The 16,341-nt window shown below is 36.5% G+C and overlaps 1 protein-coding gene and 1 pseudogene across 1 annotated transcript; both read right to left on the reverse strand.

Moving 5' to 3' along the window:
* Positions 1-461: 461 nt before the first annotated feature.
* On the reverse strand, positions 462-1,400 carry LOC127558227 (olfactory receptor 2L2-like). The gene has a single exon (XM_051991455.1). The coding sequence runs from the start codon at positions 1,398-1,400 to the stop codon at positions 462-464; it is 939 nt and encodes a 312-aa protein (XP_051847415.1).
* Positions 1,401-7,337: 5,937 nt separating this feature from the next.
* On the reverse strand, positions 7,338-8,312 carry LOC127557592 (olfactory receptor 2AJ1-like; annotated as a pseudogene).
* Between the last annotated feature and the right edge of the window lie 8,029 nt (positions 8,313-16,341).

Below are 16,341 nucleotides of genomic sequence, written 5' to 3' on the forward strand. Positions count from 1 at the left end.
GAAGAGGAATATAAGCAAAATTTGCACTATAATTTCTAAAATAACAATAATACTGCTTTAAAAAGCAATTGGAATAATTAAAAAATCTTATAATCAAAAAGACAAATCAAAACTTGAAAGTACTGGTAATAAAGACTGTTATTCATCTTTTAACAGAATATTTATTGACCAATAGACAGAATGTGACACACATTTTTGGAGACAGCCAGTTATGAGGTTTATTTTGATAAACTTTTCCACAGTTGCTACAAAGGTTTGAATATTTGTTTCTGGGGGAACATGGCAGAAAGAGAGGAAAAAATACATCTTTATAGAGATAAATAAAATTTAATTTAAAATAATCATTAATTAGGATTGATGAATGAGTACAAATTGTGTCAAATCTGTCAAATAAAGTAGTTCAGTTATACAATTGGTGAGATTATTTGTAGTTCTATTTCTGTGATTTTTTTTGGCCCCAATTATTCTTTTTGAGATAAGGATTTCCCAAAGACTCTCTGGAGAGCCCCCAACACCTCCTTATTTCTCAAGCTATATATGATGGGATTAAGCATAGGGGTGAGGATGGTGTAGAAGACGGCCAAGTTCTTGTCCTCTTCTGGAGAACGCAGAGATGGGGGCCTTAGATATGTGTACACAAATGGGGCATAGTAGAAGCTGACCACAGTCAGGTGGGTAGAACAAGTCGTGAAAGCTTTCTTCCTCCCCTGTGTTGAACGCATGTGGTAAACAGCATAGAGAACCCGGCCATAGGAAGCCATGATACCAATGAAGGGGACCAAAAGAAACAAGTTGGTGCTGAAGAGCACAGTGTACTCATAGGCCCAGGTATCTATACAGGCCAGAGGCACCATGGCAGGGATATCACAGAAAAAATGATTAATGACTCTGGACTTGCAATAGGGCATACAGAGTGCATACACTGTATGGAAAATGGAATTGATGGATGCAGAGACCCAGGACCCAGCAATCATCAGCAAACACATTTTCCTGTTCATGAGAATAGGATAATGGAGGGGACGGCAAATGGCTACATAACGGTCATAGGCCATGGAAGCCAGGAGTAACCCCTCAGCACATGCCATGGTTAAGAAGCTGACACTTTGGAAAGCACAACCTACTAAAGAGATAGAATTGTTCCCAGACAGGAAGTTGATGGCCATCTTGGGAACCGTACTGCAAATGTACATGAGGTCCATGAGGGAGAGCTGACTGAGTAGGAAATACATGGGGGTGTGGAGATGGCGATCCATCCAAATGAGGAAAATCATGGTTGAGTTACCCAAGAAGGCGATTAGGAAGATGAAGACAACCAAGAGGAAGAGAAGCAGGCCAGTTTTTGTTTGGGGAAATAGTCCCAGTAAGAAGAAACCAGTGGTAGTTTGATTCCATTCCTCCATAAAGAACTTAGTTATTTTCCTGAAAGATAAAAAAAGTGACTAGAAAGCTATTTTGGAGCGGTACACACACACACACACACACACACACACGTGTGTGTGTGTATATGTAAAATGTGTATCTGCATTGAGTTATATATTGCTTTTCAATGCCTAGACTTGTGATTTCCATTCTCTAGGGAATTCTATGTGATGAATTCCCTCTCTGAATGTGCCTCAGGAACTGTTTTGTAATTTAGAGACTTAAGAGAGGTGTCCAACTTCCCAGACTCATTCAGCAAGATGTGTCAGAAATAGGAGTAGAAGGCAAGTATTTCTGATTCTGTGCTTACTTCTGTAGCCCCAATGTCATGGACATTTCTCAGTTTTGTTTTGTTTTTGTCTTTCAAATGTAATTATAGCAGTTGATGTGAAAGGAGAAATGGGATGTAAATCCCACAGAGATGCAAATACACAAACATATGTATACATACACATAGACATTATTGCTCAGTCATTTAGTTATGTCCAAAACTTTGTGACTCTGTGAACCACCCTGTTTTGGTTTTCTTGTCAAGGTTACTGGAAGGTTTTGACATTTTCTTCTCCAGTGGATTAAGGCAAATATGCATACATGTGTATGTACATTAAAACAATTAAAAATATATTAATTAAGTTCATACTATGTGCCAGACACTGGGATACACATGTAAAAAGAAAATTCCTACTCTCTGTTATCCTAAATTTAAATAAAGAAGGCAATACATTGGAAGGCGACTTGAATGATGAATATATCCATAGGGCAATTTATTGACATGATGTTTCTAGCACTGGAACATGTGAGTGACTTAAGAACACTGAGCACTAAACAGCTGATGGGTTCAGGTTAGGCTATTGATGGAGAATTTTCCCTTTTTAGAAAATTAGAGACCCTGAAGAATAACTGGAAATCTGGGTATCAAGTTGGTGACAGAGTAAGAAAGTGGCAAATGACATCTCCCTCCAATACAAAAACACCTACACATACCCATACACATTCAAAACACAATAAACACTCATAGACACACAGGCAGACACACACACACACACACACATATATATATAAAGGCATGAATGCAATTATTCTTATTCTTCAGGGGCCATGTGAGTTCTGTAATATAAGGAATTCAAAGTTGAGGTGAATCCTTCTACCAAGGCAGGTCAGCATTTCTTTCCAGTTTGTGTACTTAAAGGGAGTGCAGAGGACCATGTGTCACAGCAGTTTTATATTCAGGTCTTCCCTGAAGCCACTTTTATTCATTACATGGCACTGACTCATATAGATATAAATTCACTTGTTATGCACGAGAGCCAGTGTGCATGAAGAAACATATGTGTATGTTCTATGAAAAAGCTTTTTGGAAATGTAATTCCTAGGTTGAAATGGAAGACTGAAGGGCTCAGGATGGATGATCCATGTTTGTCTCAAGCTCATATGCTTTTAACATCAGGTTCTTTAGAAACTAAAACAAAATAGGAAAATTTTGAATCAAAAGCATTCTTTTCACGAGTAACTGAGTAAGCCTAAACTCATTTAGAAAGAAAGACTTTTAAAAATAAATTAATTAATTAAAAAAAAGATGAATTGAGTTTACTAGAGTGTTTTGGGAGTAAAATTTTTAGGTTAATTTGGTTACATTTGTTGAAGATTCAGTTCACTCATTCTTTCCAGTGATTCTCATTTGAACGAAGAGAAATCTTCAATGAAAAGCAACCTTTGCATTGGAACCAGAGAGATAAGCCTGTCCACCTGGTCCCTAGTTCATTCTCCAGCAGTGAAATGGTCCCAGTGGAAATCTCCCAAAGCCACCAATCTTAGAAGTGGAAGAACTGGGCTGGAATTCTGGCTCTGTCACAATTTTCTTGGCTCACGGCAGGAAAGCCCTTTCATCTCTTTCATCATGAAAGGTTTTCATTCTTAACTTATGGGGCTTTGGGAAAACATCAGTGAAATAAAGCACCTGAAAATGCTTTAAATAAAATTATAATAATGGGTTATTATTAGTTGTATAAGGGCATCTAGGTGATACAGTGAATAGATGACCTGGCCTGAAGTCAGTGATGGTCATGGTGGAGTGCTGAGGTGAGAAAGAGAGAATCAGAACTGAGGGAGAGAAGCAAGAGGGAGTGCCTACCAACATATAAAAACACTGTCCTATGGTTGTTGTTGTTCAGTCATGTGTGACTCTTCAGGACCCTATGTGGGATTTTCTTAACAAAGATAGTAGAATGGTTTTCCATTTCCTTCTCCAGATCTTTTTACAGTTGAAGAAACTGAGGTATTAAGGGTTAGATGGGTTACTCAGGCTTACACAGTAAGTTTCTAGGGCCAGGTTTGGGTTCAGTTTCCACCAACTCCAACCCTGACACTCTATCCACCATGACACTCCTTAACTTGTAAACATTTATAAAATCTTGTTCCATTATTACTATTAAGACAATTGTGTTGTGTTAGGGAACTTATTCTTTTTTGTTTGTTTGTTTGATATTAGATTCTTTGTTGTAAGGGATGGCTCTTTGGAAGGACGGTGGGATATGGAGGGGAGATGTACGCCAAGTGTAAAGGAAGATGACAATATAATCTCTTCCTTTTTTTTTTTTAAACAATATTAAGCAGCAGAAAAGCCAGCACTGGGGTCAGAGTTCAAATTTTGTCTCTGACCAACTAAAAGATAGTGATAAATTTCACTATCCCAAACTCTCCATAGCTCAGCATTATGAAGGAGTTGCTGATTCACATTGGTGGAGGGCTTTCCACATTTGTGAAAGAACAGATCTGAACACCAAAAAAATAAATAATCACTATTAGCATTATTACTTTAAATCTAATGTCAAAAAATCTGAATTTATATCCTTTCTCTGCTATTTTCTCTATATATATACTTTGGAAAGGTTCACCCTCAATGAAACTTTGTATTTACATGTATAAACTTAGTTTCCATGGGCTCTTTCTTTCCTAAATATTATTATCATACTGATATTTAACTAAGTTTTTCCTGTCTAAATGAGATCTTGATATATGTAATACCAAAATACTAATTAGTCTGACTATTCAAATTTTGGTTGCTAGGTGGTATTGAAGACAGAAAGACTCTCTCAAACACTAGCTGGGTAACACTGAACAAACCACTTCATTTTGTGTGCCTCAGTTTCCTCATCTGTGAAATGATTTGGAGAAGGCAAAGACAAGCCACTTCAGTACCTTTGACACGAAAATCCCAAATAGAGTCAAAAAGAGACAGATACAACTAAAATGATAATAATAAAATAATAAATCAGACTCCACTTATCAAGGAATAGCAAGCAGGACATTTTAACTGAATATTCTTATTGAAGTATAATCCAGCCACACTGCTTCATAGATGTGCCATTGGATTGACTCAACCATTCCACCTGGGTACAGTAAGGATGAAATGTGATCTCAGAATAAATAATTTTTATCATCATAATAATATTATTCGATCCAATAAATGGGCTAAATACTACAAAATTCAGGAAAATCTTCTTTGTGGCATAACTAGTTCCCCTTTCCTCCACACCTACACAAGCCATGATCAGACCCTATAACCTCCTCAGTAGCTTGCAGGGGAAAAATCCCCCTTGCCTTGCTCCTCATCCCTATTCCCTGCTGTCTCATGCAGATCAGAGTCACTATAAGAAATTAGTCAATTTAAATCTCATGTTTTCCTTACCTCAGAATAACTATAACCATTTCCAGCCCTGAAGGCACCCAACAGTTGTTCTACTGAGTTCAAAGATTATCTTTCTTTTTCAATATAATGTTGGAAAGGACCTCAAAGATAAGGCAGTTTTCTTATGCTACAGATAAGGGTTTGGAGATCTGGTGAGATAGAATGACCAGGAACCAGCTCAAGTGACAGGAGGTCTCAGATGGTGATGAATATTGCTCTGACCTCACTTCAAGAGCACCTTAAGCTGCCATATCCTGATGACAGTTACTACTTCCTCTCATTTCTCATACATTTAGTCCTTCTACTACTATACATTCCTTTGAAAGCAGGTGCAGGCTGGGGGAATCCCAGACTTAAACCTCTCTCCATCATCTAATTTGGGGCATAACCCCAATCTTGTTTGATGACTTGAATTCCTGATGCTGCATATGGAATTGTCTAAAGTGACATCTTCCCACATTGTCCCACATGCAAACTATACATGACCACCAAGAGTCTCTCTCAAGCAAATCTGGAATACTGGGCTGGGAAGAGGCTTCCAGAGGAAAGGGTTTTCTGCTACATTTAAGGATGCTCATGCATACACTTGCCTTGGTGGAGGAAACTGTTCTTCCTTTTAACAGGGAAATTTCACAGTTCCTGTAATTCTAAGTTCTCTCACATACATATCTAGAAATTATCTTTTTTTTTCTGATTTAAATCCCATCATATCACGTATAATAAGACAATATTTACAAATGAGCTTTGAGCTCATATCTATCACTTACTAATTATTAAATTATTACTTTTTAAAAAAATTTCTTTATATTTCTCTTCTTTTATCTAGAAATGAGTAGCAATGTTTAGATTGCCTACATAAAAAATTGTGGAGAGAAAAGCCCTCTGCATATTGGAAAATGCTATAAAATGTAAGCTGCTATTGTAATTTAGTAGAGCTTCTCCCACTTTCTAGCCTTCAGTAGGAAAGGATTTGCCCAGCCATACTTCAAAGGCCCCCTACTTACACACATAGTATAATTCCAATGTCCTCTCACCTCTATAAGTGATGGTGCTCATCATATCCTTAGTATGCCATTTCTCAGCTCTGACAACTTGTTCAAAGTTAATGAATGTAATAAAAGATAGATTGTAATACTATACACAGTCTCTTACAAGCTCCTTTGTGCTAGTGGTTCCTCTTTCTGAAGTCACTGTCCCTGCTGTCCAACTCCTTGGGGAGATCCCTTGCCCTATAATTAACACTTAATCTGTGCTTTGTTTATTTGGAGAGTAGCCTGGCTCTGGACCCGCAAAAATTTGGTCTTCTCTCTTGAGATCACTGTTGGCTTGTATATCTACCAATGAAAGGCCACAAAGGAATAACATGGCATGGCCTCACTTACCAAGAGATTAATGATAGAATATCAGTGGAGGACACCACGTGAGAAATCATTTCCTTCAACTCCTTCTTCATCCATCATCATGGACACTGATTTCTGGGGAGAAGTGACTAGCCCAGCATAACACATTAGATCTCTGATAGATTCTAAATTACAGTATTTTCCATTGAGTCAGATTTTATGTTCTTCTCAGTACTGGGAAGACTGAAATTTTTAAATTGAAAGTTACCTTTAGTATCATTTAATGAAAGATGCAATGATCCACAGGACTATAAGTTAACAACCCCCATATGGGGAGTAGCTTTTGAAACTGCTGCCCCACAAAACTACCAGGAGTGTTGGGGCCCTTGACATTTTGGGCTTTCTTCTGCACAGAATAGTGAAGCTGAACTCACAAAAGAGTGCTGCTATTCTCTGTTTGAGCAAGGGGACTTTTCCTTTATGTGTGTTGTGAAGATAGTTTAAAATCAGTCGGAGTCAGGATAAGCAAAAGTCCTTGATCTTTATTTTTTGTCGAAGGGAGAGGAGAGAGAGTGGACATAAGAATCTTCTCTTTCTTCTATTGCCCCCAGTCACCGTGGCTTGTCTACTCCACTCTTTAATCCCTCCTCCAAATCTCTCTATAGGCCAACAGATTGAGCCAACACAGAATGGTGGGGCAGGCCATTTTCCAAGCAAATGCTAATAGAGTATTGTCCAATTGGTAATTAGTCTTAAGTGCTCAGTTATCCAAGTGCATTTGCCAGAGATTCAGCCCTTTACAATATGTAGCTTATTTCGATGATTTCATCGTATATTTAAAGATAGCAAGAAGGATCATTTTTGTTGTCAACTCCCAAAATGCAGGAATACTATTTGGGATATTTTCTACACATTTCTAATAGGTCATCAATGGACATAAAATCTGATTTAAAATAAAATCTATGTAGAGGAGTCTTTCTTAAAACCTTCTTCAGGGAACACAAGACATCTTTATTTCTGAGACTATAGATGATAGGATTGAGCATGGGAGTGAGAATCGTGTATGAGATGGCTAAGCACTTGTCCTGACCTGGAGTGCGATATGACTTTCGTCTCATGTAAAAATACATTGTCCATAGCGCAGCCAGGTGGGAGGAACAAGTAAACAAGGCTTTTCTCTGGGCATCCATAGATTTTATGTGAAGTGCAGTATAGAGAATCTGATCATAAGAGGCAAGAATGATGGGAAAGGGAATGAGGAGGAAGAATAAAGCACTCACATTCATTCTTCCTTCAAAATGTGTGAATGCAGGAGAGTTAAAAATGGCTGGGACTTAAAAAAAAAAAGTGGTCAGTGGTTCCTCTGCCACAAAAAGAGAGGTGCAATATATGTTGTGTGAATTGTAGAATTGATGGTTGACACAAGCCAGCATCCAGCAGCCATAAGGACACTGATCTGATGGTTCATGAGGATGGAATAATGTAGTGAGTGGCAAATGACTACAAAATAATCATAGGGCATGGCTGAGAGAAGAAGGCATTCAGAACCCAAAAAGATGAGGGAGAGGAAGATCTGAACCCCACAACCTGCAAATGTGATGGACTTCCTGCCAGATATGAAATTACTGGACATATTGGGAACAATGTTGAAGATGTACAAGATATCTATGAAGGAGAGATGACTGAGGAATATGGAGCTGGATTTTGAGGCAAATCAGAAGAATCAAGATTGTCTTCCCCATAACTGCCACCATAAAAATGATAAGAATAAGTGTTAAGAATATGAATTCATATGGGTTTGAATGCAATAATCCTAAAAGGATGAACTCTTTAGTAAAAGTTTGATTCTTTCCTTCCCACATCAGTATTATTATGCTTTTCCCACCTGATACTCGGAAAGACAAGTTTTAGAAAAAAGATTGTATAAATATAAAGCCAAAGACTGGATCTGTGGCTAAAAATGATGACTATTCTAAAAGTCATTTCATTTATTTAGGTCAATAAGTTACAATTCAAAGAAATCAATAAAATGAGTCACTTGAATTTACTGAGTCCTTGAGATGATTTATTCACTGATTGAAGTGCTGAAAAAACTCAAAGTGTTTCATCTGGATAATTCTACCTTCATGTTCCTTTCCTAGTTGATTTCTTGATAGGTCAACATGAAGCTGATTCATTCTCTCAAGAACTGATCTTTCCTCGTAGTTGAAGGGCAAGACATGTTTTCCAATGCAGTGAAGAGATCAGAAACGAATAGAAAAGTTTGAGGGAGAAAGAAGTCCATTTGCAAAATATGTAAATATACCAGATTCAGGAGCAAAAAGTTCCCTTAGCCAACCAAAGATTGTATCATCAAAGACAGTATCATCATCATGATTTTTAGAACTTATTTTATTTTTAATTTTGGAATAAAACAAGCATTCACATAGTTAGGAAAATTAAAAAAAAGATTGTACATGAAACTACAAATCAATTATATACAACTTGTTAGTCCTTTTAAATATATAGTAAAGTTATCATATGTATTTCCTTTTTTCCCTTTTTTTCTTCCCTCTTCCCCAGTCAATCTTATAGATGGCTACCATTAGACACAAACAGGTGTGTGTGTATATATATGTGTATATATATATATATATATATATATATATATATATATATATATACACATATATACACACACACATATACATATATACATACATACATATATATATATATATATATATGTAAAATTATTCTGCACATATTTCTTTTTAACAATTCTTTACTTGGATGAAGATAACATCTTCATATGTCCTTGTATTTCTAATAGTCAAAATGACAGTAATTCAAAGTCTTTCTTAAAGCAATATATTATTAAAGTAATTATTATATACAATGTTTTCTTGGCTCTGCTCACTCTGGTCTTCACCATTTTGTGCAAGTCTTTCTAAGATCATTGAGCTTCTTATTATTATAGGACATTAGTAGTCTATCACAATCATACAATACAACTTGCTGAATCATTTCCCAACTCGTGGGGATCCCTGCAATTTCTACTTTGTCTATATAAAGAGAACGTTTATAAACATTCCATTCACATTCAAAGTTATAGCTACAATTTTTGAATTTCCTTCATCTTATTTTTACTCACTTTTCTTTCTTAGCTTCTTTTTACCTTATTCTGGTCACTTTATCTTCCTCCCCATTCTCCATCTCCCATTCATCCCAACAAGAGTCCGACTCTTTCCCTCTTCCTTACCCTCCCAAATCCAATCCACAATTCCTCCCTCATGCTGTCCCCCTCCTTACTCAAATCCTAATTTACATACCCCTCTAAAAGTCCCTCCTCACCTTGTCCCCACCCAGTTTTCTCACTTCTCTACTGTTCAGAAGATTTCAGATGTACATATTGATTCCTCAATCCTTCAACCCAGAAAATAAGGTTCCAACATTATTAGCCCTCTACCCCTATCTGCTTTTTCTGTGTCAGTTCTTCCTTTCACAATCCACTTTTATAATATAATTGCTCCTTTTTGCCTATTCCTACCCAATTTGTTTTTAGAATCACTCCACCATACACAACTCAGATCCAACCTTTTTTTTTTTAACTACCTTAGAAATGATGACAGATTTAAGAATACTGGTAAAAAAAAAAAATTCATATATAAATTGGTTTGAATGCAATAATTCTAAATAAATTCATAAAAACTTTGACTTTAATGAGTTCCCTATAATCAGTCTTTAACATTAAAGACTTTATATTTCTTCAATGTCTTGAGCTTTTCCTATGTTCCTACTTCTAATCTTTATCATTCCACTGAATCTGTTTTCTCTAAAATTATTAAAAATCTTGTAGTTGCCAAACTCAATGAATTTTTCTTTATCCTTTCTCTTTGACTTTGACATTGTTAATCACTCTCTCTTTCATGATACTCTGTACTCTCTAAGTGTACAGTACACTCCTCTTTCCTGATTCTTTTTCTACCTACCTGACCCCTCCATAGAGGCCTCCTTTGCTGGATCCTGTTACAGATCATGTCCTTTAACTATTCATTCCCATGATGTTTTACCCTGGGCCCTCTTCTCTCCTCCTGTCATACTACTTCATTTAATGATCTCATCAGCTGCAATGAATTTAGTCACCATATTTATGCTGATTATTAATCTACCTTTCCCGTCCCAGTTCCTCAGAGGACCACCAATCTTGAAATACCAATTGTCTTTCAGACATCTTAATTCAGATGTTCAGCAGACTTCTTAAACTCAATATATTTAGAATAGAATTTGTTTTTTCACCCCTTAAATTCTTTTCTCTGCTATCTTTCCTATAACTGTCAAGGGTAATCATCTTGTCAGTCCCTCAGGCTTACAATTTAAGAGTCATCCTGAATTCCTCATTATTTCTCAAACTTTTTCACCCCCTCCCCCACTTTATCCAATATAGTGACAAGTTCTGTAGATTTCATTTGTGCATCATCTCCTGAATATCCCTGTGACACTGTCCTCAAGTTGATACAGCCCTTCAACACTTTATGTCTTAATTATTGAAATAGCTGCTGCTGGGTCTGCTTTTGTCATCTTTTCTTCCCCTTTCTAATCTATTCTCCATATTTGGTGTAGAGATCTGATCATGTTATTCTACTCCCTACTCTGCCTAATTTAATGAACTCCAAGGGCTCCCAATTTCTTCAAAGAGCAAATACTAAATATTCTATTTGGCATTCAAGGCTCTCAATAGCCTGCCCTCTTCTACTTTTCCATTCTTCTTACATTTTACTTCCAACATGTACTCTTTGATCCCGTGACCCTGGCTTCTGAGCTTTTCCATGAACAAGACCCTCCTTGTCTCTGCTCTAGACATTCCCTCTGTTTCACCTCATTCCTGGAATACTCTCCTTCTTTCATTCCAAAGTACTGCTCTCTTGGCTTTCTTTAAGTTTCTAAACTAAATTCTACCTTCTACAGGAGACTTACCATAACCTCTCTTAATTCCAGTGCCTTCCCTTGGCTAATTATTTCTTATTTATTCGGATTAAAATTTGCTTTGTTTATATTTGTTTACATGTTGTCTCCTCCATTAGATTGTAAATTCCTTATGAGTAGGACCTGTCTTTTTTTTCTTTTTGTATGCACTTAACATATGGCAGGCATAGAGCAGATACCTCATGAATATTCATTAAAATTAATTGATGGAAAAATACTATCAATTAAAAGGATTCTTCATGGAAACATGTCTGGGACACCAGTAAAAAAGTCTTTGTGCTGTAAAACTTTGAAATTTACAAAGCTATCTTTCAGGATCTCTGTTCAAGAGTGGATCTGAAAGGCAAGGCCCTCCTCTCTCCCCTTTGATTAACTCCATCAGAGACCCTTGGCTCTCCATTCTCTAGCCTGCTAGATGCTTGAAAACTTAATTCCAAACTTGCTTTTATGCAAACCCCACAAAATATTGGGACAGTTAGGTGCAGGGAGGAAGCTAGGTGACACAATAGATAGATTATCAAGCCTGAAGTCAGGTAAGCCTGAAGTCAGGTAAACCGAGAAAAGCCCTCAGACACTTGCTAGTTGAGTGAAGCTGGGCGAGCCATTTAACTCTGCCTCAGTTTCTTCATCTAAAAAATGAGCTAGAGAAAGAAAAGACAAACCACTTAAATGGTAGTTATTTTCATTTTGTTTTGATGATTCTATTTGGTGTCCATCATATCTCACATCTACCAATTCTCTTTTCAATTATTCATGACATTTTGACAGTGTTTTTGAAGCAGGTTGTGGTCCCTTTAAGAAACTGTATTTCCTTTTGATCTGTGATCCTTTTCACTTTCTCAGCTCCTCCTGGGAAAGGCATATCCTCCCCAGATAAGTAATCTTTCCAGGATGCCAGAGCCTTTCATTCAATTAGAAATCCTGGTAAAAAAAAAAAAAAAGCATCCCCTTGAAAGTGTTGTCAATTCGAATAGGAGATCCAGGCTGTCCCAGCCCCCACTGGGTGTGACCTGCTTGGGCTTTCCCAACCCCCACTGGGTGTGACCTGCTTGGGTTGTCCCAGCCCCCAGTGGTTCTAAAGTGCTTGGGCTGTCCCAGCCCTCACTGGGTGTGACCTGCTTAGACTGTCCCAGCCCCCACTGGGTCTGAAGTGCTTGGGCTGTCCCAGCCCCCACTGGGTCTGACCAGCCTGGGCTGTCCCAGCCCTCGCTAAGACCCAATATAACAGCTTCCTTCAATGAAGGTTTTTTGCAGATGAACCCAGATAGCTCACTCAGCTATCAGGACCCTTCTGAGAATTGCATTCTCTCAGTGCAAACTTCCATTTTCCAATAGATCTGCGACTACAAGTCAGTCTCTTGGTAAACTGATTTCTACCCAACAATTAACTTTCATTTGCAACTAATAATTCGGGAATGAGTGAATTCTTTCACTCCTAGAATCTGCGGCCGATTTAAAGGGGATTCTTAGCAATTCTCATATTGCCAGTAACCTCTAGACCACCAGGAGTCTAAACCACTCAAACCTCATCATTTTGACAAAGTAAATGATTCTTTGACTCTTATTTTTTACTCTTAAACCACATTTCCCCAATATATGCCCATTACTCTCCTTATTATTTTTTTTTTTTTAACAGGGAATTGGATGAGTATTAAACTTATTCTAGTTTAAGATTGTTGACATTTGGGCTTACAAAGTAGGTATTATCCTCGATCTCTTTCAACCAATCCCATCAATCTCTTAACAAAACTTCTCAATTTTACCTTCATAGCATCTCTTAGATATGTTCCCTTTTCAACTATGACACTACTACCATGGGGAAGGCCATTATCATCTCATGCCTGGACTATTACAATCATCTGATAATTGTTCTATTTGTCTCAAGATTATTTCTTAACTCCAGGCCATTTTCTACTCTTTTGCTAAAGTGCTGATCCTAAAGCACAGGAATTAACATGTCACCATGTTTGTGACAGTAATTTGTCACTTCTAGGAACAAATGTAAATCTGTTAGTTGAACATTCAAAGCCTTTCATAGCCTGTCCCTCACTTTTCAATCCTCTCTCAATTGTAAGCTCCACAAGGGGCCAGGAATGTATTGCTTCTTTTTTTTCTCTCAAACATATAAACTATTTCCTGTTGCAAAGTAGGTTTTTAATAAATGCTTATTGAATTTAATTCAATTCTTATATATTGCCTCTCCCCAATGTGCTCTGTGATCCAGTGATACGGACCTCTACCATTGTTCTTCAGACTAGACCCTCCATCTGCCAACTCTGGTCACTTTGCACTGTTCTCCATATCTGGAAATCCCTCTTTTCTGCTTCTTGGTTTCCTCAATTGCCATTAAGTCCCAAATGAAATTCCATTTTCCATGGAAAACAATTCTTATTCTTTAATTGTAAAGTTTTTCTCTGATTTATGATTTCTTATATATTCTGTCTGTAGATTTTTTGTACATACTCATTTGCATGTTTATCTCACCACTAAATTGTACAGTCCTTGAGGGTCAGGACTGGTTTTTGCTCTCCTTCATATTCCTAGCACTTATCCAACTCTTTAGTATATAGTCAGAATGTGATTTAATAAATATTTAATGCTTGATTGATTTATAATGGCACTGATCATAATTCTTAAGTTTTTCAAAGTAGTTTTTCTTTACAATGCTGAAATTATTATATAAAGTATTCTCACCCCTTTTTATTTAAATGCATGCAAATCTTCCCACATTCCTCTGAATCCACTCCTTTGATTATTTTTATAGTGAAACAATGTTGTTACATTCTACCTTAATATATATGACTGATATATGATAGATAGATAGAAATCTCAGTCCCCCTAAATTATTTGATCTAAACCTGCCCCAAATTACTGACACCACAATTGATTGAGTTAAAAAAGACATTAAGCGGACATAAATTACTATGTTTAATATATATGATGAAATAGATTGCATGAATCATTACCTATATCCATCATCTATGCATCTGTAACTACTAACCTTTCAGTTCTGGAAATTTGGTCTCAGTATATAATCTTCTTGAAATGGCCACCAGGATTCTTATATTTCCCCCACACCCATCTCAGCCTCTCTGTCTCTTTCTCTCCTTTTCTTTCTGTTTTTCTTTCTCACATACACACACACACAGAAAGAATGGGTGGGGGGGGGGAGGGGAAGATGAGATAGATATGATGAGAAGAGATTTCCCTAGCTTATAAACTGGGTTGGGAGCTCAGAATTTATTAATTAATAAGGAATATTTCAATATAAGTGATTTATGAGGAGATATACATTCTTTAGTCAAATTAGAAATAGTGATGATACTAAATAATAAAACGAGCTAGTAGAAGGAAAATTCATTAGAGGTATTGATAAGATGCTCATTTGTATTGATAAATTATACTCACAATATTCATATGTCCTAACAGCTTTGTCACCTTGTCAACGAAGAGAATAACTTAATTTATTCCCTATAGAGTCATTGGTTCTCTGTGGTCTTTCTTGTGTTAAATATATATATGTATCTATATCTATATCTATATCTATATCTATATCTATATCTATATCTATATCTATATAAATTTCTCCTGAAATTGAACTTAAGGTCAGTTTATAGATTCTATCCTCTTCCGTGTTTTTGAAAATTTGTCCAACATTTGCCTCCCTTCAATCTCCTGGTTCTTATCCAATTCATCACAATATTTCAAATGTCACTGGTATTTATTCAACAGTCACATCTCCCTGTTCTTTATGTAGCTGGGAATATTGGTCATTGAAGAGGCACCAATGCAGAATAGAAATAGTGTCTCAAAATACTATATTTGCAATTTACTAGATATGTAACACTTATCAAATCACTATTTTCTCCACTATACATGGGGAAAATATCTCACAGAGTTCTGGTGAATGATCAAAATAATGTAAGGAAAATACTTTATAATCCTCAAAGAACAATATTAATATTTTGTTGTTATTGTTCAGCTCATGGTGATCCCATGGATCATAGCATGTCAGAACCTTCTATCCTTCACATATCTTTACTATTGTCTTTCCAACTTTCCATAATACTATGTATACATCTCATTTTCTACTGTTTTCTTTTCCTTTTGCCTTTAATCTTCCCCAACAGGTTCTCTTTTTATGAGTCCCATCTTCTCATTATGTGGATAAATAATTTAAACTTTAGCCTCAGTGTTTAATTTTCTAGTGAATACCCTGAATTATTTTCCTTAAGTGCTGAGTGATTTGATCTCCTTGGATCCCAGAGTCTCTCACAAGTCTTCTCTAGCACCATAATTCAAAAGCATCAGTTCTCTGCCTCTCAACTTTCTCTGTAATCCAACTCTCCTTGTCATGTATTGCTATTAGAAAAAGCTTTGTTATATGGTCTTTTGTCCACTGGAGAAGGGAATAACAAACCATTCCAAAACCTTTGTCAAAAAAAAAAAAAAAAAAGACCTGGACAGTGGTAAAATGACATCAATATAATTTAGGATTATCTAACTTAGTTTAATTGAAGTCATAAAGGGTTATCTCGTACTATATTCTCTCTTCACTGACAAAACACTAGCGGTAACTTTTCATATATTCTTTCTAGCACTGAAGTCATCACCCTCAGCAGAAACAAAGAAGCCACTTAAATAATTGAGCAGCTTTCACTTTCCTCGATCATCAGTGATTATCATCTCAACCTTGTTGAGCAGTTGTCTTTCCCTTTCTGTGATCTTGCTCTTCCACCCAGTACAGCTAAAAGAAAACCCTCTTAATTGCTTTCTTTAACGGCATAAGTTATTTTTTTTTTAACAAGCACAATGAATTCAATGTCCTATCTTACACACATTCCACAAAATACCTCGAAGAGTGTCTTTCAATAAATGTCACTGAGATAAAAAAGGGAAATTCTGATTTTAGAAGCTTCTATTTCATTG

This window comes from Antechinus flavipes, chromosome 3, assembly GCF_016432865.1.
Source record: "Antechinus flavipes isolate AdamAnt ecotype Samford, QLD, Australia chromosome 3, AdamAnt_v2, whole genome shotgun sequence".
Classification (NCBI taxonomy): domain Eukaryota; kingdom Metazoa; phylum Chordata; class Mammalia; order Dasyuromorphia; family Dasyuridae; genus Antechinus; species Antechinus flavipes.